The 21285-nt window shown below is 47.8% G+C and overlaps 4 protein-coding genes and 1 pseudogene across 7 annotated transcripts; 2 read left to right on the top strand and 3 right to left on the bottom strand.

Moving 5' to 3' along the window:
* The first annotated feature begins 196 nt into the window (after nt 1–196).
* On the top strand, nt 197–5500 carry LOC112881759 (DDB1- and CUL4-associated factor 4). Of its 2 annotated transcripts, XM_025946612.1 has the most exons (11): nt 197–354; nt 456–724; nt 818–948; nt 1443–1667; nt 1796–1962; nt 2425–2525; nt 2944–3102; nt 3695–3747; nt 3832–3889; nt 4281–4401; nt 4894–5493. In XM_025946612.1, the coding sequence occupies exons 1-11, from the start codon at nt 342–344 to the stop codon at nt 5097–5099; spliced, it is 1503 nt and encodes a 500-aa protein (XP_025802397.1). In that variant the 5' UTR covers nt 197–341; the 3' UTR covers nt 5100–5493. The 2 variants fall into 2 exon arrangements, with proteins under 2 accessions (XP_025802397.1, XP_025802398.1); XM_025946613.1 differs by lacking the exon at nt 4281–4401 and having other exon boundaries at nt 4894–5500.
* A 97-nt stretch (nt 5501–5597) lies between these two features.
* LOC112881760 (protein DETOXIFICATION 18-like) lies at nt 5598–9447 on the bottom strand. The gene is made up of 4 exons (XM_025946614.1): nt 8985–9447; nt 6564–7195; nt 6030–6444; nt 5598–5934 (listed from the first exon to the last, which is right to left on the bottom strand). Exons 1-4 carry the CDS (start codon nt 9300–9302, stop codon nt 5806–5808), a joined length of 1494 nt encoding a protein of 497 aa, XP_025802399.1. The 5' UTR covers nt 9303–9447; the 3' UTR covers nt 5598–5805.
* A 1144-nt stretch (nt 9448–10591) lies between these two features.
* On the bottom strand, nt 10592–14934 carry LOC112882121 (glutamate--glyoxylate aminotransferase 1). Its single transcript, XM_025947111.1, has 12 exons — nt 14625–14934; nt 14407–14524; nt 14101–14182; nt 13927–14014; nt 13671–13829; nt 12989–13162; nt 12602–12733; nt 11998–12063; nt 11606–11670; nt 11385–11476; nt 11112–11268; nt 10592–10728 (listed from the first exon to the last, which is right to left on the bottom strand). The coding sequence occupies exons 1-12, from the start codon at nt 14805–14807 to the stop codon at nt 10608–10610; spliced, it is 1437 nt and encodes a 478-aa protein (XP_025802896.1). The 5' UTR covers nt 14808–14934; the 3' UTR covers nt 10592–10607.
* Nucleotides 14935–15805: 871 nt separating this feature from the next.
* LOC112882034 (protein C2-DOMAIN ABA-RELATED 4-like) lies at nt 15806–17878 on the bottom strand. Of its 3 annotated transcripts, none has more exons than XM_025946996.1 (4): nt 17562–17878; nt 16728–16863; nt 16518–16613; nt 15806–16425 (listed from the first exon to the last, which is right to left on the bottom strand). In XM_025946996.1, exons 2-4 carry the CDS (start codon nt 16836–16838, stop codon nt 16141–16143), a joined length of 492 nt encoding a protein of 163 aa, XP_025802781.1. In that variant the 5' UTR covers nt 16839–16863; nt 17562–17878; the 3' UTR covers nt 15806–16140. The 3 variants fall into 3 exon arrangements, with proteins under 3 accessions (XP_025802781.1, XP_025802780.1, XP_025802779.1); XM_025946995.1 differs by having other exon boundaries at nt 17519–17878; XM_025946994.1 differs by having other exon boundaries at nt 16728–17878.
* Nucleotides 17879–19020: 1142 nt separating this feature from the next.
* On the top strand, nt 19021–21251 carry LOC112879944 (annotated as a pseudogene).
* The last annotated feature ends 34 nt before the right edge of the window (nt 21252–21285 follow it).

Genomic DNA, 21285 nt, shown 5'->3' on the forward strand with positions numbered 1-21285 from the left:
TAGATAACGAAAATCTATCTAGCTATTTTCAGATTTTTTTTCTTAATTAGCGAGATGAGAACTAGTATCAGTTAGCCAAATAATAAAGATGATAAATAATAGTTTCGAGGGCAACAGCCAACAGGCTACATCTACGCTTGGGCCCTGTCTGGCCTGCCAAGACCAAAACGGGCCAGGAGGCTCTCCTTCTAGGTTGGGGCCCACATAGACCTAGAATCGGTGTCTCTCTTTCCTCTCTACCTTGCTTACCGGCGATAACTCACCCCCGCAAACCGCTCCACCGCCTCCGCCGCCGCCGCCGCCTCTCCTCAAGCTTCCGTTCCAAAATCCACGCCGGCGACATGCCGCCCAAAGGTCTGTGCCTTTCATGTTCTCCTTATTCTCCTTTTGGGGAGGAAGAGGAAGATCCCTCCCCCTCTTCCCCTCTGACCTCGAGCGACGCTGATTGGTTGCAGAGCTACCGGGGTTCTACTACGACCCGGAGAAGAATCGCTACTTCCCCATCAAGGGCCCCATCCCGGGCGCCGCCACTCGTCGCCCTCCCCCTTCCGCTCCCCCAACGCCGCCGCCCGCTGCCACAGCGGGATGCAGCAGGAAGAGGGCGAGGCGGCCGGAGCTGCTCAGCGCCAGGGAGATGTACGGCGGCGGAGTCATCTTCTCCAACAAGGCCACCAGGTCCACATTCAAGCAGCAGTGCCAGTACTTGCAGGCGTCTCAGCCCATGGTGATTGCTGGAGGGCTTCCTTTGATTTTTTTTTTTCACCCTTGTGCGTTGTACTATAATCAATCTTGGGCTGATCATCATGCTGCTTTGCAGGTCTGGAAATACCAAGCCACGACCTTGGTGGCTGATAAGGCGCTGGAACAATTGAACACGATGGTCCAGACACCGCAAGGGCTGAGAGAGTCCAGGATGCTAGTGACAGGCAGCATGAATGGTTCAATTCGGTAAGTTTCTTCATTAGTCATTGTCCCCCCTTTTCTGTCTTCTAAACAATTGTGACATTGTTACCATGTATCACCATAATAAATTTATAGTTTATCACTTGCCGCGACTGTCTTGGTAGTCAGTTCATCATGTTACAACCGCATTATCTGCTTACACATATTGTCTTGCATCCAGTGTTTTAAAGGTGTCTCCTAGGCGTCCGGGCGGACCCAGCTCGCCTTGGGCAACAGTCACGCCTTGTCGCCTAGGCGCCGCCTAGGTGTCCAGACGTACCCAGCTCGCCTTGGGTTGCCTTGTCGCCTTTAAAACACTGCTTGCATCTTAAATTGCTGGTCACTCTGAGACAACACACATCGTTTATCTATCTTTGAGTTTCACAAGTTGTTGATCTGTTTCACCCGTCGATGTTCTCTAGTTCTCTGCAAGAGCATGAGCTCATGGCCAAATTGGTGACTAATGTCATGGTATATTTTTTTATATAATCTTCCTACAGGTTATACGGATTAGGGAGTGCTCTCAACAACTTTGGGAATGAGATAGAGTTTTTGCCCCAACCTGCATGGACTCCCGTGGAGAAGCACAAGTCAGCCGCACTCCCCAGCGTCTGGTCATCTGAAGCAGCCTTCTCAAACTTCTCATCCAGTATAAGTTGTATAAAAAAGGTTGGACTTCATGCCCCTGATGCATCCAACACCAATTCATCAGTTCAGCGAGTATTGTATCCTGGATTTTCTGCTGCTTCTATTTTATATATATTGTTGTTGTTGCCGTAATTGCACATAATTTTCATTTTGTCTTCTCCTGGAAATATTATGTGAGCTTGGGTCCCTTGACATTATGAAACATGGTGGCTACTCTTGGGTCGGGAGAATCTGGCGGCTCTGTATATATTATGGATCTTTCTGGTACTATTGACTCGGCAATGGGATCATGGACTGCCTGTAGAGTTGCATCACTTGATCGTACAGTGTGGACAGCTGATTGTAGTTCTGATGGCACACATGCAGCTTTCGGTAAGTTGATTCAGTCAGGGCTTAATTGTAGTAATTTCCTTGGTGGATAAACATACTTTTTTTTTGTCCAACTTGTTTGTGTTGCAACTTTGTGTTACATAACACTATTAAGTTGTCTGCACTGAGAACCTGGCAATATTGCTACTAAATCAACATTTCTGGAACTTGTAAAGGATGTAAACTTGGCAGTTGTGCATAGAATCTATATAGCAAGACCTTCTTGTTTTGGTACTTTTTTCCCCACCATAACTCTTGGTTCTTGCATAGAATCTATATAAGTTCGGTTCTTGTAATGGCATCTGTGCAATCTAGCGGTTGCATCTGTTGGAGGAATTACTTAGTTCTCATTACAAGTTCTACTCATTCTTACAATGTTTGCTGCAAGAGTCTGCTTATGTTACTGGCAAAATGGACTATCTTTTAGCTTGGGATTCGCTTTTCACGTGTTCTTCTTATTTCAAGGTATGGACCATGGTGCCGGTTTGCTCGATTTGGAAACAAGGGGATTATCGTGGCTGTGTCGCTCTAAAAGTGACATTCTCTCCCAGAAATTTGTGCACTCGGTAATAATCTAATGTAATAATGTATACATTAAACTTCCTCCACTTAGTATAACAAATTCAGTTATCATTTTATGATATATTTTCATGAGTTATTGGAAACTTTTGCCATTTCCCTGGTCTGTGGTTTGCTTTCCCCTTTCCTCAACATTATATCTCCACTTTGCAGTTAGCTTAAATTTTGTGTGTCCAATGTGTGACTACATGCTTCCCAAAGTTCTGAAAGAAAAGCAATATGCTACTGATTTCTCTTGTGTGCAAAACTCAGCAAGTGCCTTTCTGTCATAATCTGCAGGTCTAAGTTCAATGGGTTTTATACTTGATTGTTGGCCCTGTATGCGTGTTATGGTTAATTCAGAATTTTCTGTGACATGCCGTTTATGTCTCTGCTGTGCCCACTGAATTTTCTCGCTCTTTTTAGGGAAATGTCGTGCTATGTGGTCTACGGAATGGGAGTATAGCCCCTGTTGATGTACGGCAAAAGCATCATAATCATCCTACTGGAGTACCTTCAGCTAGCACTGCTAGGAGGACAGTTCCCATGCTACGCTCAAAGCACCAAGGGAGGTGGAGAAACCAGGTGTGCAATACTAGTACACAGCATCCATTAATACCATACATACTCACATTGTTGAATTAGTTGATTTGTTCGTTTCAGTGGCTATCTAGGGCACAGGACAGGAGAAGCAGATTCTTTTTTAACATTATTACTTAGGTCATGACATCTTTATGTTGTACTTGTCTGTTTTATGTGCTTATGGTGTTACAGTGCCCAACAACTAGGGACATACACAGAGCAAAATTTCTTTAGAGCACTGTGTTCTCCTAAAGGATAATAAAGACTGGAAGAAGGCAAATTTCAAGCATCAAAACTGCAACCTGTGTTTATTATTGACACTGTGAACCTCCACCTCTTAGACTGGTCAGGTTAGGCTCCTCCCAATTGAAACAGAACTAGAATAAAAATGGTATGCTGGGAAAAATATTTATTTTGAATGCATATTTGCTAGTTTTAGCCTACCCCAACTTGCTTGGGACTAACAGGCTTTATTGTTGCTGCATAATTTGTTAGTTTAGCTCATCAATAATACAGTGCTATTGTTTTCTGATGGAAAATGCAATGGATCATCAAGAATACATGCTATTGTTTTCTGATGGAAAATGTCATGCAGGCTGATAAGGATAAATGTCCAAGATATATTTCTATGTCGTCGGCAGTTTGCAGGTAGTACTAATGTCCTTTCCATGGTGCTACTATTTTTGGACAATGCCTATGTTCCCTAATACTGAAATTGACAATGTTCCACAGCTTGGTCACACTGTCATCAGATGAGAACTACTTCTTAGGAAGCTCCATGGATGGATGTGTAAGTTATACTTGACCATTTTTTAGTGTTAGAGCAAATGTACAAGTACAATTGTACATGCAAATGTGCTCAGATTCTCCTAGGATTGATTTTTTTTTCAAAAATGTAATTGTTTGCATACAATCCACTTCATTGTGGTACCTGTATGTTAACTAGAGTTGTACTTGGCCTTTCTCACTTAGCTGTTGTAAATGTGCCAGAACTGAAACTTCACACTGCACACATCTTTCTTAAAGAACCTTACAGATGTTTTGTTCATCTTAAGAATGTCAGCCGCATGTCTTTTCTGAAATTTTTGTATGCAAAACCTACATGTATTTTTGTACCTCTCAATAATAAAAAGAATTTGAAGTTTAGATGCAATGGCTGAAGATTTTTTTTTTGGGTACAGATCAAACTCTTTGATCTCCGTCTCATTCAGAAGGGAGGGATACAATCATACGAGGGGCATGTGAACTCTCACACACATTTACCGCTTGTTGTTGACCCATCTGAGACCTTACTTATGTCAGGTTTGTTCATTTTTAGCTCTAAACATTACTATGTGTATTTGGCACCGAGTGTTTTTTTTATTTGTTTTTGCTATATGGTGCTTGGAAGGATGCTCTTTTAGATTACTCCTTGAAAGTTGAAACATACGCAATAATTTGTTATATACACTCTAGACGTCACCGAATTAGTTATCAGATTGATATAAATACACTAGTTTGTTTGCATTCCCACTTGATGGCCTAAATCTATCCGCTGCTGTAGTGTAAGGTTCTGTCTTCCTGCATTGTTGCATCAGGAATCCTCTGATTCTTGTGGTCAAATGCTGGGTGATAATCACCATGGGGAGGTAAATTAATTCCAAGTTAATCATTAGTTATTGGTTGGCTAGGCTGAATCGTGATTTGTGGCATGTACTAGTTAGTTCATATCTCAAATAGCAAATGATTCCTTTTGTCAATGCATGTTGTAAGGGTATCAAATTCTCATTCACAAATCGTCTTTACCATTGCCAGGTGGGGAGGACTGCACTGTTCGCATTTGGAGCATCAAAACAGGCGAACTAATATTTGCGCAGAGTGTGTGTGACACTCCCTTTACGGCACTTTGCTGGCCTGAAAGCAGCCGTGACTTGTGCGGTTCTTCACTGTTTGATGTAAACCATAGCTGGGGAGCTTGGTTGGGATCTCGTAATGGGCTGTTCTATATGCACGGTACTTGAGTGATTCTGCATTAGTACCAACCTGGAGCCCTAGAGCTTGGTGGCAGTATTCTCAAAGAAAATGTGTTGAGAGACCACTGAACTCTTGTTGCACAGAAGTGCTCAAAGCCTCAAAGGACGTAGCGCTCGGGCTGCAGCAACGACGAGAGTATACTGGGTTGCTGGAGCTGTTTGCTGAATGAAGAAATATTTGGGAGCCAGACGTTTACCTAGGATATCCAAACTTAATAGGATTAGACATGCTGTTTCTCTTAGTGATAGGTCACCTGTATAACTAGGAACTGGATTTTCCTTGAGATGAAAGATGGTAGGGCGCCATATGCTTTGTTAAGGACTTGATAGTTGCCCAGTGCATCTTACAATGAAATAGTGACGATTTTTAAATATACACTTTTATGCTGTGTGCCTTCTACCTGTGAGCTTGCATTGGTGTAAAGGTTACTAGTCTCACAATAGCTCTATAGTTACCTGTGCTTGAGCTGCCATGACAACAGACTAAACAACGAACTAGGGTTCATGAAGAACCATGCATCCTCAGGGTAAGTTGCTTCTACTATATATTTGACTACTACTACCCTAACTGTAGCGTTACAGTATGATCGCTCGTGAGCAAAACCAGACAAATCTGGCCGGTCCCTGGAAGTTGTCGCTCAAGGTTCAGGGCAACGACAACTCAAGCAAAAATACAGCACGCCTTTCCCAATCCTCAGCAGACAAAATCGTTCTCCTTGTCGATCATGGTCAGGTCCAACTTCTCCCAGTCGGTTCGCAGGGTGATGAACAGCAGGACGCAGTTCTGGAAGAGGAGGCCGCAAATCTGGCCCATCCACAGCCCCTGGAACAGCCAGCAACAATCCAACAACGATGAGTTTAGCAAGCATGAAGTGTGCAGAAATTCAGAAAGGTCTGCATCCATGCGTGTGTACATACCTTTGTTTGGAAGCCAAGCGTGAATCCAAAGAGGACGGCCAGGGGCATGCCTATGATGTAGAAGGCCACCAGGTTGGTCCATGCCGCCAAGTGCTGCCACCCGCAGCCTCTGGCAACACCTGACAGCACCCCCTGCGTGGAGTCGAGCACCACCGAGCCGATGAGCAGCGGCACCATGGACGCGAACGCGCTCACCACCGCCTCGCTGTTGCTGAAGAGCCTCACCCAGACCTCGTGGCCCAGGCCTAGGAGCAGGAGGAACGCCGCCCCCAGCACCAGGGACAGCGCCAGGGACACGGTGAGCGCCTTCTTGGCCTTGGCGACGTTCCTTGCTCCCAGCTCGTTCGACACCCTCGTGCTTATGACGGCTGCGAACCCGTAGGTGATCATGTATGATATGGCTTCAGTGTTCTCGCTGTAAATAAATGAAAATCGATACCATACGCCACTGATGATGTTAGAATGGAATTATTGATGAAGAAAACATGGAGGATTTGATTTGAAATCATACACACTCGAACATGAAAGACATACCACATTGCAATGATGGAGGTGCTGAGCTGAGATTGTGGCAGCAGCCCGGCCAGCAGCACCAGTATCTCGAAGGACCAGTGCTCGAAGCAGACCATGACTGCAGAGGGGATGGCGAGCTTCATGCCGGGCAGGACATGCCGGAAGGCCTCGGCGGTGAAGCCGCCCCAGGTGTCCTTGAACATGTCCGAGAGCATGACGTACGCGGCGAGCATCAGGAACGACAGCCACAGCGACACGGACGTGGACATGGCGGCGCCGGCGAAGCCGAGCCCGAGGCAGTTGACGAAGGCGTGGGTGATCCCGACGTGGACGGCCAGCGGCAGGAGCGAGAAGGCCACGAGCGGCATCACCACGGACTGCGTCTGCAGGAAGCGGAGCGTGCACTGGATGAGGCCGTAGGCGAACTGCGCCGGGATGGAGTAGCGGAGGAACACGGCGGCCAGCCGGGAGACCTCCGGGTCCTGCCGGAGGAACACCAGCAGCGGCTCCGAGTAGAGCCAGAGGAGGGAGACGAGCACGGAGAAGAGCGCCGACGTGATCATGGACGCCTGCAGGTACACGCCCATCATGCGGTACGACTTGGCGCCGTAGCCCTGGCCGCACAGCGTCTCCAGTGACCCGCTCAGTCCAGTCTGATGATCGATGCCATGCATATCCTCATCATCAGTATTCAGTAGCAGTAAACAGATGTGTGTATACTGTGCACACGAGAAATTTCAGTACAGCCGTACGGGCACATCAGAATTTCTTCTTCTGAAATTTGTAGTAATATGATGTCGTAAGATCTAGAGTCAAGTTTATGTATGCTAAAGATTGCCAGGATAGACCTCACTGAAATCAGGGCTCGTGGAGACGGAGCAGCACACTACATACCATGTCCTCTCTCCACATCAGAATTCAAAATTCAGAATTGACTAACCATGGAAATGTCTTTTCTTTTCTTAAACAGATGATATATATTGTGCCCTTAAGTCCGAATAAGTTTGTTGATTAGGTCTTCAACTGTGACCATGACCGTGTTCCCCATTTCACACTGAAGTCTGGCTCACGCTTTGTTTTTGATTTTATTATTTTGCTTGAAAGGGATACACTCCACATGCAATAAAAATATGCATGGCAATCTCAGCTCAAATGCCGCCCAACCCAGCTCCCAACAACTACTGCGTAGCTGACTCTGCACTTTCCGACCTCAGGAAATGCGTATTTCTAACAAACACAACCATCATATCCTTCAAAGGTAACTGATGATAATGGTTGGTTGGTACGTTGCAGCTAGCTGATGTGTAAGAAGCGGAAGCGGGTCATGACTGTAAACTTCGCTTGAAACATCACCGTGCATTTTTATGAAATTGTGGTAGCTAGATATCTCACTTTTGAAGCCAAATTTTTCTCTCAGGTCTTGTATTTGTCCACCCAATGCAACCATTCAACACTAGCAAGTTGGCTACTTTTGTCAAATGAAAGGCGTAAGGCCTAGTTTCTTTGGGGCCCAACGTGGGAGGGGAATTGATATTTTTGTCTCTAAGTCCTCTTTGATTTTTGTTAGTCAAAGTTTTTATATTATGTCTGATATCATATTCATAAGTCCACTTTGAATTATTGTCAAAGTTTTAGACAAGAGGCTAATATTTGAAACATTCTTCACAGATAATTTTGTTTAGATGAAACTGCTTGTAACTTGCACATTGTTGCTATCATGTGGCTAAAGAATTAACCTTGGAACTTGAAGGTAAACTATATATTTGAGGCTTTCAGTGGTATGTAAATAATGATATCAATTGTACTCATGATGGTGCTCGCACAAAAAGAAAAAACACTCATGGTACACTTGTACATGATTACATCGCTGTCATCCAGAAAAAAAGTTTTTTCAGTCTTCTTAGTAACCATCCATCACCTCTTGTATCTTAAAGCATGTATCATGTCGGTACTGGGAAGGTGAAAACCCACAGAAAAAAAAATGCCAACGCAAGCACTGATAAACGATAATGTAGTATATATTGGAAGAATTTGCTGGGTGTGGTATGAAAGCGAAGAGGAAACTGCAGGTAGAACGTCGCTTGACCGGTCAAGGCTTGTTACTAGATTTTTTAGAAAAGAGTAGTAGTTTCCGGCCTGTTACTAGATGAGATTTTTTTTTTCGATAAGGGAAATAATTTTATTGAAATCAAGTAATGTTACTAGATGAGATGCATAAGAAGATCGATGGGCAGTGGAAACTTTCAGACAAGTTGCACCATTTAGTTTCAATAATTAATCTGAGTTTGTTAAGCAGGTTACTTCAGAGTTGAGACAAAGTAGTCGACATGATTGACAGGGCGTCAGTGCCCAGTGCTGCCGCACGGCACGGCCATGGCATCCGGATGCATGAGAGGTACGGCACGGTATATATACAGATGATCTGATGGAAGTAATTATTACCATGAGCGCGATGCCGGTGACGGTGCCCCACGAGTTGCCGAGCGTGGCGGCGGCGAGCTGGAGGTCGCCGAGGCGGCCGGCGAACATGACGGAGACGAGCGGGATGGCGTAGTAGGCCATGCTGGTGGCCACCATGGGCGCGGCGAACGCCAGCTGCCCCGCCGCCTCCGCCCAGTCCCAGCCCAGCGTCCACCTCTTTGCCGTCGCCGGCAGCTCCTCCTCCTCTTTCCTGTTGCCATCGTCGGCATCTCCATCTCCATGGAGGTTGATGCTGAGGTGGACGTCGCCCAGCAACGGCGCAGCTGCCTCCTCACCCATCTATCTCTTCTTTCCTGTTACAAGCAAGATAGAAATGCTAGATAGCTTGCTTTGCTTGTATGTACGTACGTAGAGCAGCTTGCTTGTATAGCTAGAAATTTTTGGCTCAACGCTTGAAGCTTGTAGCTAGCCTAGCGTATGGCACCGTCTGTCTACTCTGCCGGCTCACTGGCACGCCAAGGGCGCTATATAAAGGCAACAATGGAGGTCAGCTGCGATAAGTCTGGTCTGAGGGCCATATATTCAATTCCAATTCTGCCACTGATTTCTTCTTCTTCGCCTGTGGAGTGAGCTGAGCTCACAGGCATCGTTTCAGTCTGACCGACAGACTGATGACTGATGACTAGGACGATATAGGCGCCGGTCTCTTGAAGCTGCGGACTCGTTCCTGTCAAACGGCTTGGCTTGCAGCGTTCACAAAAACATCGCGGGAAGATCAGAGATGGAAAACGAAATGCAAAGACCAACAGCAGCTAGGGGCTAGGCTAGTATATTATATGGTGGCTGGAATAATCTGACACATTCCTCCCTAAACACACTGCATATAGTAGTGCGGCAATGATCAGTAGTGCAAGAATCGCATGAACAATATACTAATAACAACTCGGACTTAGCAGCCATGATTTATACATACTGAAATGCGTCGACAGACCAGGTGCAGGAGGCCAGTTGACTAGGCACTACACAGGTACAGGAGCTTGCATTGGCCAGGTCAGGAGGAGAGATGAGCACCAATTTTATGCCTGCTCAGTCTCTCTCAACTTCTGAAACCAGCAAGCAACCAATAGCCAAAACCAGACTCCCAAATCAAGCAGCACTAATCTTATGACGTCTCAAATCATTAACGGTTTGATCTTCATAAATCAAGTCAGCGACATCCTGATGGGGTGGGGGATGTATTCCCATTTTCGAGGAGACGCTGATCAATTGGAAAATTTGGAATCGAGAGAGCAAACAAGCTCTGCACGCATCTCTGTTGTGATAGTAGTATAGCACGCTGCTCCAACAACAGCATGCATCTTCCAGCATTACATTACAAGATATATATAAAAAAAATCCATTCTACACGTGTGTATATATATATATATATATATATATATATATATAATGGTACCAGAAAATGGCGGATATATTTCCCGCAAAACTTTGATTCCCTATACATATCAAAGGCAGAAATTGCTTCTTTAAGAGAGTTACAACTAATTAACTTTCAATTAATAATGTCCTTGGAAATGCTCGATCGCGGCTGAGAATGAAACCAAGAATCTGACAGCTGATCCGAACTTTTGTTGTGTATGTTCCTCTTCACATCCTGGAGTAGCCCTCGTATTGATCCATGAATGAGTCGTTGAACTTCTTGAAGCTCGAGATGATGGCAGGGAAGTCTTCCTCAGCAGGAAGGATAGTTGTCCGGAGGTGGAACACCCTGTTTCAGAAAACAGAGCAAATCCATTACTTCAGTTACTATATATATGCAACTGACCAAACTCAGTAATGTCATTTCAGATTTCCTACTCCATTGTTACATAGTATCAATTACATAGCAGGAAACCGAAGCAGGATGTTATAGAAGCTATTAATAGGTAAATAAACAGACTGATGCAGCAGATTTTACTATGCTTCATTATTTCTTCTTTTTCAGGGGAAAAAATGATAATTTCATTTCTCGTAATTCATGTGGTGGTGATGTTTACTTCTCTGGTTTCACGTTTGTTGTCAATCATGCTTCATGTTTGGTTGGGAGTTCTTAGATTAATGAAACTTCATACTTCACAGACAAGTTGTCATAACTATAAGCGAAGCACTTACCCTTCCTTCTGACCAAAACCAGATCCCGGGACAGTGGAAATTCCGGTTGCTTCCAGAAGCTTGAGGCAGTAGAAAACATCTGGTGCTTTGCCGGCTCTTTTCGCTGCCTCAATCGCTCTTGGTGGAAGGCGTATTTGGGGGAAAGAGTACATAGCTCCTGCAACAACACAACGCAAGACAATTCAGTTAGGGCGAGTTATAATTCAGTTATTAAAATATAGTTGTAGTAGTTCAATTGTTGCAAACTATTAAAGTTTAGAACTCTGATTTTACCTTCTGTGAAATTACACACGATATTTCGGCAACTGTTGAAACCATCTGTCATCATGCGTGCTCTCCTCCTCATAGACTCTAGGATGGACTTGCTGCAACATCATTTGGAGCCACATCAAATATTAAGAATGTACAATGATAAATATTCAGTATCCTGCGTAGGCTTATTTTTCCTTAAAAACTTTGACACGGTAAAAATTTTGAGGGATAGTATGCTTAACCTTTCAGCAGCAAACTTCAGGTATGAGATATCACCAGGTTTTGGAGGGTTAACCATCACTCCCATCTGTAATAGCCAGGGTTATTCAAAACCATTTTATAACTTGGTAAAGCAAAGTAGCATAAATCCACTTCTCACCACTCACCACACAATTATGAGCATAAAAACTTAGAGAACCTTAAGAAGTTTTGATCCATTATCATCTACTTTGACTCTTATCCAATCCATTAAAAATTTTAGAATTTGCTTGATATAAATTGAATTCAGTCATTAACATATATTGAATTCAGAGGCCACGGGAGGAATGCAAATGTATGTCATTCCAAAACAGAATACCAGTTTAAAGAAGAGCAAAAGAATAACGAATCAAACAATGAGCACTGTTTCACTTACAAAAATTTGCCCAGGAACATTTGGGCTCAGTGCTATTGATGCAACCTTGTAGATCTCGTCTACTGTCTGCAAGCTCAAATCAGAAGAGCAGTTAGCATCAGACCATGATCATCATATTCAGGAAGCGAACCTTCAAAATGCCTCTTTGTACAATATAATCTAGCATAAGCCTTATTTAAGTGCTTAGCTTGTTCAAAGTCAAAATCTTAACTGTCAATATTTAAACGTTTTCAGAGCTTGTTCAACACTACTCTACAGTTTAGACTGCACCGAAATAATAGTTGTAAATGTACATCATGGTGGCATAAATATGTAACTCCAGTGGACGCTATTGATTGCTCTACAGTTTCTAAAAGTTTGACAAAGAAGACTCTGGGCCATTGGGCTAAATTGCATTCTGCAAGGTATCTATAATTAAATAAGTCAAAAGGCAGCAGCATAGCCACGTAATTATGATGTGTGTTTTCTTAATGTATTTGCAGCTGGGCATGAATAATGCAATAGTTTCTAATTTTTCTAATATCCCATTTACATAGTTAGGAACTTGTTTCTGGACATTTGAGATAAATTAAAAATTCTGACAAATGCTGTAGAGACATGTTACCTTTGGGGGAAGATTTGTCATTTCAAAGTATCCACCACGTTGTCCACATTCTCCCCAGAACCCTTTGGACACAGTGTGGAAAGAAACAAGCTGAACTTCCCTGCTTAGTGGTGGACCCATGTCAAACAAAACCTGGAAAAAATGAGAAAAGCTGTGTCGGAAACAGTTTTTGAAATGACCAACAACCTTTTAGTGTACCACAGTAGAGAGAGAATCTTGTATGCTAGCTCTTAATAAGTTAATATAGTTGTTTGTTTGTCGTGCTAAGGGAAGATTTAGTGAGCTCGCCAAATACTAGAGAATTGTCAGATGAAAACTGTAGTATTGGGTCAAGTTGCAACCATGAGTTCATGACAAAGCATCATTTGTCAGAAATCAAAAAAATACCTTTCTTGCGCTTATAAACGGGCGCTCATCTTGATAAATGTTCTGCTGATACACTTCATCTGCAAGCAGAGCTAAGTTTTCATGGTAGCAAAATTGCAGAAGTTCCTTTATATTTGCTTCACTAAGGCATTGGCCAGTGGGATTTCCCGGATTGATAATCACCATTGCTCGAACCTAACAGATCATAGGTATGAAAAAAGAATATCAGAGTGGAATACACAAGAAAGGCCACATTTTTTATATAAGCAACATGACTGCAATGATGTAAAAAAGGGAAAGGAACCAAGAACTGTGAGAAGCTGAAACGATGTTTATTAATCAATATAATCATTAAGACCAATATTCTACATACTACTTGTTAGTTGTTAGTTAACATGAACCAAAGCTCTCCTACAAGTTTGCTGGATACGAAAAGTTATTAAACCAAAGGGACATGCTTCGAAGCCCGTGGCACAAAACACTCATGAGTAATTCAACTAAGATAATTCTGGAAATAGCTTGATGAGACTAGAATCAATTAACGATACGTTGACACCAATTTACTTGATATTGCTTTCGGTATGCCATATATGGAACAGTAGATAGGCACAGGCAAGCTCATAATGCCACATACATCAATTGCAGGTATTACATAGCAAGAGAATTGAAATTTGACAAGCACAATGATTCATAAAACACTTACAGTGATTCCCTTTGACCGTGCCTCCGCCACTGTTTGTCGGATATTGACAAAGTCAAGGCCCCAGTTAGCCTCTTCTTCCAAGTAGTATGGGACCAGGGAGCCACCAAAGAGGGAAATGGCAGCAGAATAAAGTGGGTATTGAGGAACAGGGACCAAAATCTGCCACGGCAGGTTCATCGATGAAATTAGTCTTTACTCTTTATTAGAAATAGCATCACATCTTGGGGAAAGATATGTTTTCAAAGAACAATCATACCCCATCTCTCTCGTTTCTGATAATGGCGTTCAGCATCTGCATCACACCTTTGCTAGCACCATCTGTCAAGTAAATGAGTTCTGGATCACTGCAGTAAGTGGAGCATAGAAGTGTTAGGAACAAAATGGTGCGTAGTTCTGATGAATATTCGTCAGTAGATTGGTCCAATCTGACCTCGGATATCCATCACGCCTCTGGATGAAGTCAGCAACCTCCTTCCTAATTCCAGGGATACCACGGGAATCACTGTAAGCACCTGATCAGATAAGACCTGTGTAAGAGTACTCGTATGGCTATGAACCGACAGCGGCATATACAATTGATAGAAATTGGTTCCTTTCCAGATTACAAACATCTCAAAATTGATATTTTCTGCTTGTTATCAACCTTGCAGGCAGATAATATTGTGCATGATATCCTAATTGAATGGACAACTGAACAAGAATTAATTTTTCGACAAGAACAGGTATACTATGATACCTAAACCGCCGGGCGCCAGGGAGAGGTAGTGCTTGGCCCGCGCGATGGCATCCGCCGGGAACATGAGGCCGACGTTGGGATCATCGAGCAGGAACGGAGCCTGGCAGAGGGCCACCACCTGCTCTTGCAGTCACAGGGTTTAGGGTGAGAAAGCGCCGGACAACAGATTCCATGGTGGATGTGAGACTAGCTAGATGTGATCAAGAAATGATCTTCACCTGGCGGGGGAAGGTGAGCGGCTTCTGTCCGAGGGCGTGCGGGTTGCCGACGTTGGTGAAGATGATCTTCTTGCCCTCCTTCTGGAGCTCGGAGGCGCGGAGGTAGAGCTCCCCGCGCACCGCGTACTGCACCTTCTTGACGTTCTCGTTCAGCTGATCGTAGTCCAGCGGCTTCCTCGCCATCTTGTGTCGCTGCCGTCAATACCTCCTCCGCCGCCGCCGCCGCCGCCGCTCCTCCGGTGGTGGCGGGTGAACTCGATGGGTCACGGGGAGAGAAGAGAGAATGGGGGAGATGGGGATGAAACCAGGAAACAGGGGAGCAGGTGAGGATTTGTACTCTACTGTTCTGTCGTGCACGTGGTGGCGGTGTGTGTTTGAGATTTGGACTATCGACTTGTCGCATTGCGCACAGCGAATAATGTGGAAACGGATGGATGGATGGATGACCATTTTTCTTGGCACGGCAAATTGGGTCGGGAGGCACGCGAATTTTGGTGGGGAGGGATCGCGAGCTGGGGAGGATAAGAGGAGACGCGGATCAATGGCCACTGGTTGGGTTATCGCCTCGCCAAGTCACCCTGAGGTGGAGAAGGCCCGCCGGCCCTCGGGCAGCAACGGCCAACGGCGACCTCAGCCCGCGGCGAACCGTGGCGCGCCACCGCACAATAATGCACAGCAAAGCTCCAATACACTTCCTTTCCGACTCGCCAGATCATGCAATTGGTGCCCGGTGCCCGCACAAAACCGGTAAACGTCAGTGCGGCCTTGCACTTCACTGACTTATCAAACTCCTCCATCAGCATGAACAAGGACAATCTTGTTCATGAAATTCAGGTAAAAATCAGAGCAAGAGCATCTCCAAGAAACTTTTTATATCCTTAGGAATAGAGATTTTAGTAAAAACTACCCTCCAACATTCTTTTCAATTGGATATGGATATCTAAATATAGAGCTCCTATATTCTGGATTTCTCGCTAGGCAAAGATGGAGAGATGGAGAGCAAGAATTGCGACTGCGCACAAGATATAGAAAAGCTGTTGGAGAGTACAAAGATATAGAAAACGACTTTTACTCGAATAACTCTCTAAATAATTTAGAGAGTAAATTTTAAAAAGACTCTTGGAGATGCTCTAAACATTGCATCAATGAGCATTTGGACCAATCCAAACAAGGATATGGTGTTGCCAAAACAGGATCCCTACCACTTGAGTTCAATTATTTGTCCAAACTTTACAAATTGTAACCCGGATACACTTTGGCAGCGCCATTCGACATTATTTTCTCCCCTTCCCCCCCTGCCAACATTGACTACCCTGACCCCATTGCTGGTTAAGTTACAATCCGACATTCACAACAGGTGAAAATGCGATTGCAATGGAATGCTTCATTTCCCACATAAACACAGGAAGGCACCGATCCCAACATGTCATCAAAATCAAGCCTTTAGTGCTCATCGATCAGAAGATTCCCATGGCAATGGGAGGAAGAGCTATGATCTCCAAAGGGAAATCGCGGATTACTTGGCACCAGGAATGTTTACCCATTGCAGCTGGAGCTGTATCTCTCCACTCTCGACGTTCTTCAGCCGGAGAATCATGTCCTGGACAAACCTACCGTTCCTCCAGCAGACGTGACTCTCGTCTGCGAGGCAATTCCGGGTGCTTGGTCGGACAGACTTTATGATGGCGCCGTTCTTAATGTCCTCCGGGTTCATATTTATAACTTCCATCATGGGTGCTACATCGATCTCTGCGTCTCCCATAGGGTCATCTCTGCTGAAAGTGTCCTTGTCAAACACCTCCTGTTGGCATTGAAAGAAAAAAGGGGGTAAATGTGAGTACTCACAAACGGAATAGCAACATAATAATAGGACAGGAGAAACAATCTACTCACAAGCTTAAGTGGTTCGCTGGAATTTGTGACCGTCAAAGTTAGCTCTTCATGCCAGATGGGATTGACAGATCTCTTCTTCACACTTGTCTTCAGTTTCTGCAGAATAGTACAGAACATTGGCTAGATAAGGACATTTTATCTACAATCAAACGCTAAGGAACAGTGCCAAGATGCTAGATAGATGGAAAGAAAGAATGGAACGGCACACACCTTCTTGCCAAGTCGTAGGACAACATATGGATCGCTGCCTCTTGCATCGCGGTAGGCTAGGTTGATCCCACGAACCACCCGCACTTTCAATAGGCCAAGCAATCCGTCCATAATTGAATCAAGTGTTGCTTAGGTCCTGTGGATTGAAAATGAGTACAATATTACAAAAAAAAAGAGACGATTGCGGGACGAAGAAGTGCCTAATTCAATCAAAGAATTAGGCGACTTCCCGCGTCCCTTGCCTCTTACTAGAGATCTGTGCTCCTTTCTATCCCTGTTATCATCAGCTTAAATAGTGTGCCATGGAAATCTGAAACGGAGAGAGGCAGGTTTGTGCCTCAACCGTCGAAGTCAAGTTTACCATTTATTCTACGGCCTGCATTGCAACCACCCTAAAGCTTCCATCTTTACTAATTTTGGGGTGACTGGAATTTTTATTCTTTTTTATTTGTGTGCAAACTATTTTGTGATTCTGACGTGCACGCAGAGAACAGGGTTCATTGCCTAAGCTAAACCTTGACATGGGAATTAAATGGATGCAGCAAAAGAAAAAGGAGAAATAAGAGTTGCCCAAATTTAATGGGCAACATTTTTTGGGGAATATATGCTTGGTATATAAATTTACGTAGCCAGTGATGTTATGAACACGAAAATGATATGTTACTGGCTTACTGCAGTCAACTGATGAGCTCAAACAAAACAATATTGAAGCTAAAAGAGGCACAAATTTTAGGCAGGACAAACGATGTCTACAGCGAAGCAAATTAAGATGCTGAACGCAAGAGCAATACTCTTATACAGTTGGGAGTTGCACTGCTACACGTAGTAGTGTACCAAAAGCTCCAAGCATCGCGTCCCTCCGACTCCGTACGTCGCCACCGCCCACCGGAGGCCTCATATCTTCCCGGCACGGCTCCACGGCGGATCGGCGAGGCCTAGCCGCCTAGGCGTACCTGGACTGGAATGAGGCGAATGCGCGAGGCCGCGAGCTTTTGGTCCTTGCCGCGGGGGCGGGTGGGTGAAGAGCTGGTGCTAGGGCTTGAGGATGAGGAGGGCATGGATTGGTCGAGACTTGCGCTTGCAGTGGACAGAGGGCGGCGGCGGCGGCGGCTCGCCGAGACGGGAGGAGGAGCGGCTGCCCATCTTGGAGGACAGGAGGAGGAAGGGCTTATTTGTTAATATCCAAATCAGGGGGCTTAACATAAAATTACCACCGGTATTTTACATAAAACCCCCTAGTTTGGATCGCGAGTCCGAGTGCAAAATAGTGGTTCCATATTTTACCTAAAACCCCCCTAATATTAATCGCGATCCAAATCAGGGGGTGTTTGCAAAATGTCCAGGCCGGCGAGACGGCGGCGACGAGGCCGCGCTGCCACCGGCGGCCGTCGCGATACAACAGGCGCATCCATCCGTTGACAGCTCGCATCAAAACGTGTCTCCGGCGGCGGCCCCTTCGGGCACCACCTGCGGCCGCTGGTTCCGGCTCCAAGCCACCACCCTTTCAACTGGACCCTGCTGCCTGCCTGCTCACCCTCGCCTCTCCTGGACGCCACCATGGAAAACAAGATGAGGAAGAAGAGGACACACCCGCTGCCGCTGGGACAAGAAGGAAGAAGAAGAAGAAGAAGAAATCTCGTTCCTGTGCTTGTTGCAAGTGAGGAGGCCTTGGTTGATCTTAACGTCCGCCTCCAACGCTGTTAGGAAGAGGCTGGCCACCGGAGGATATGGGTACGGTCGCAGTTGCAGAGCACAGCTTCTCCCCCTCATTCGACATCCCTGAGGTCTGAGGATGAGCCCAGATGACAAGAGGTCAAGCTGCATTATTCCATCGCAGCAACATTTTGGTAGCATTTCAGGCATCTGGGACCTGACCTTCAGTGGAAAATGGGCAGCTTCAGGTAGTAAACCAACAGAAAACTGACGGCATTCAGAGCAAGGCACATAGCAAAATTACGGGACTCATTTTCTGATGACAGATCAGTCCTCTGATTTTTGCAAATGAAATCGATGACAACTTCTAAACTGAACATTCGCATTACGTATTGAAGAAGATAAACCGCGGATTGAAGATTTTTAACCGTTGCGGTGCACCCTCTGTCGATCGACACGCAGGCTGCAATGCATGCACCAGTCCAGGAGCAAGCATCCTGAGCTAGCGCACTTGCATGCCCGCCCGCGGTCAATTCTCTCCCTCCGCTCTGCGCTCCCCTCCTCCAATCCCGACCATCTCTTCTTCACCGCCACCTCCTCTTCCAGCCGCGCACGCTTTCCAAAGTTCCACTTGCCATCTCTGCTCGCCGTCGTCATCCTGATGGCCACGGCCTTGGCGGCGGCGGCGGAATCGCTGCCCTCCACCGCGCCGCCGCCGCCCGGCGACCAGGCGGACGCCTCGGAGACGTACATCGTGAGCATGGCCAACCAGCTGGGGCCGCTCGACTTCACCGACAACACCGAGTGGTACAGCACCAAGCTCCGCTCCGTGGCGCCCGGCGCCGGCGTCCTCTACTCCTACCAGACCATCGTCCAGGGCTTCGCCGCGCGGATGACACCGGCGCAGGCCGAGAAGCTCGAGTCCAAGCCCGGCGTCCTCGTCGTCAGCCCCGAGCGCCGCTACGTGCTCCACACCACCCGCACGCCCGAGTACCTCGGCCTCGACCGGGGTAACGGCCTCCTCGCGCAGGCCAGCGGAGGCAGCGATGTCATCATCGGCCTCGTCGACTCCGGGGTGTGGCCCGAGAGCCGGAGCTTCGACGACGCCGGGTACGGTCCCGTGCCGGCGAGGTGGCGGGGCAGGTGCGAGGAGGGCCGCAACTTCACCAGGTCGGCGTGCAACAACAAGCTCATCGGCGCGCGGTCCTTCGCGGAGTCGTACCAGTCGTCGGCGAACAAGGGCGCCGGGCCGGACTGGACCAAGGAGGCGCGGTCGCCCCGCGACGTGGTCGGCCACGGGACGCACACGGCCAACACGGCGGCGGGGAGCGCGGTGCCGGGCGCCGGGCTCGGGAGGATGGCGGCCGGCACGGCCAGGGGCATGGCGCCCCGCGCGCGCGTCGCGGTGTACAAGGCGTGCTGGGCCGGCGGGTGCTACAGCGCCGACATCCTGGCGGCCAAGGAGGCCGCGGTGGCGGACGGCGTGGACGTCCTCTCCGTCTCCGCCGGCGTCCATGGCGGCGACCTCGCGGCCTACTTCAAGGACGGCATGGCCGCGGGCGCCTACAGCGCCATGGAGAAGGGCGTATTCGTCGCGTGCTCCGCCGGGAACAAGGGGCCGGGCATAGGCACGCTGGCCAACGGCGCGCCGTCGCTCACCACCGTGGGCGCGGGCACCATCGACCGCGAGTTCCCCGCCTACTTCATCCTCGGCGACGGCAGAAACCTCACCGGCGTGTCCTTGTACGGCGGCGACACGTTGCCGCCCAAGCCGTTGCCGCTCGTGTACGCTGCCGCCGCGTCGAACGACACCAAGGGCAAGGGCGGGTTCTGCCTGGCCGGCACGCTCATCCCGGAGAAGGTCGCCGGCAAGATCGTGATCTGCGACCGCGGCGTGGACCACGTGGTGCAGAAAGGCATCACCGTGAAGGACGCCGGGGGCGCCGGCATGGTGGTGACGAGCACGGCGGCGGATGGGGAGGACCTGATCCCCGACCCGCACGTCCTCCCGTCCACCAGCGTGGGGAAGATGGACGGCGACGCGATCAAGGCGTACGCGGCGTCGGACGCGAACCCGACGGGCGTCATGTCGCCCGGCGCGACGCTGACGGGCGTGCAGCCGGCGCCCGTGGTGGTCGGGTTCTCGTCGCGGGGGCCGAACCTCGTGTCGCCCGGGGTGCTGAAGCCGGACCTGATCGCCCCCGGGCGACACCCGGCGCGTGAGTTCAACATCCAGTCGGGCACCTCCATGGCGACGCCGCACGTGAGCGGCGTGGCGGCGCTGCTCCGCGGGGCACGGCCGCAGTGGAGCCCGTCCGCGATCCGGTCGGCGCTGATGACGACGGCGGTGACGGCGTACCCCGACGGTCAGGCCGTGCTCGACCTGTCGGACGGGCGGCCGGCGACGCCGTTCGCCATGGGCGCCGGGCCGGGTTCATCGACCCGGGCAGGGCGATGGAGCCGGGGCTGGTGTACGACATCAGCGACGCCGAGTACCTGGACTTCCTGTGCGCGCTGACGATGCGCTTGGAGGACCAGTGCCTGCCCAACCGCATCTACGACGTGGCGGCGCTCAACTACCCGTCGTTCGCGGTGCAGCTCCCGGCGGGCGGCGGCCGCTGGAGCTGGACCGTCCGCGGCGGCGGCGATAACGGTGAAGGTGGAGCCGGCAGAGATGCGGTTCTCGCTGACCGGCGAGAAGCAGAGCTACAGTGTGAGCTTCACGTCGGGGGCACGGTGGGGTTCGGGAGGCTCGTGTGGACGAGCGACATGTACGTGGTGAGCAGCCCGATCGCGGTGATTTGGAGGAGAGAAACTCATCATATAAGTTATAGCAAACACAAGAAGAATGATTGCATGAATGAATCGTGAATGAGTAGATCTAAGCTAACTAACTAACTAACTC

The sequence above is a fragment of the Panicum hallii genome, chromosome 2 (genome assembly GCF_002211085.1).
Source record: "Panicum hallii strain FIL2 chromosome 2, PHallii_v3.1, whole genome shotgun sequence".
NCBI lineage: Eukaryota > Viridiplantae > Streptophyta > Magnoliopsida > Poales > Poaceae > Panicum > Panicum hallii.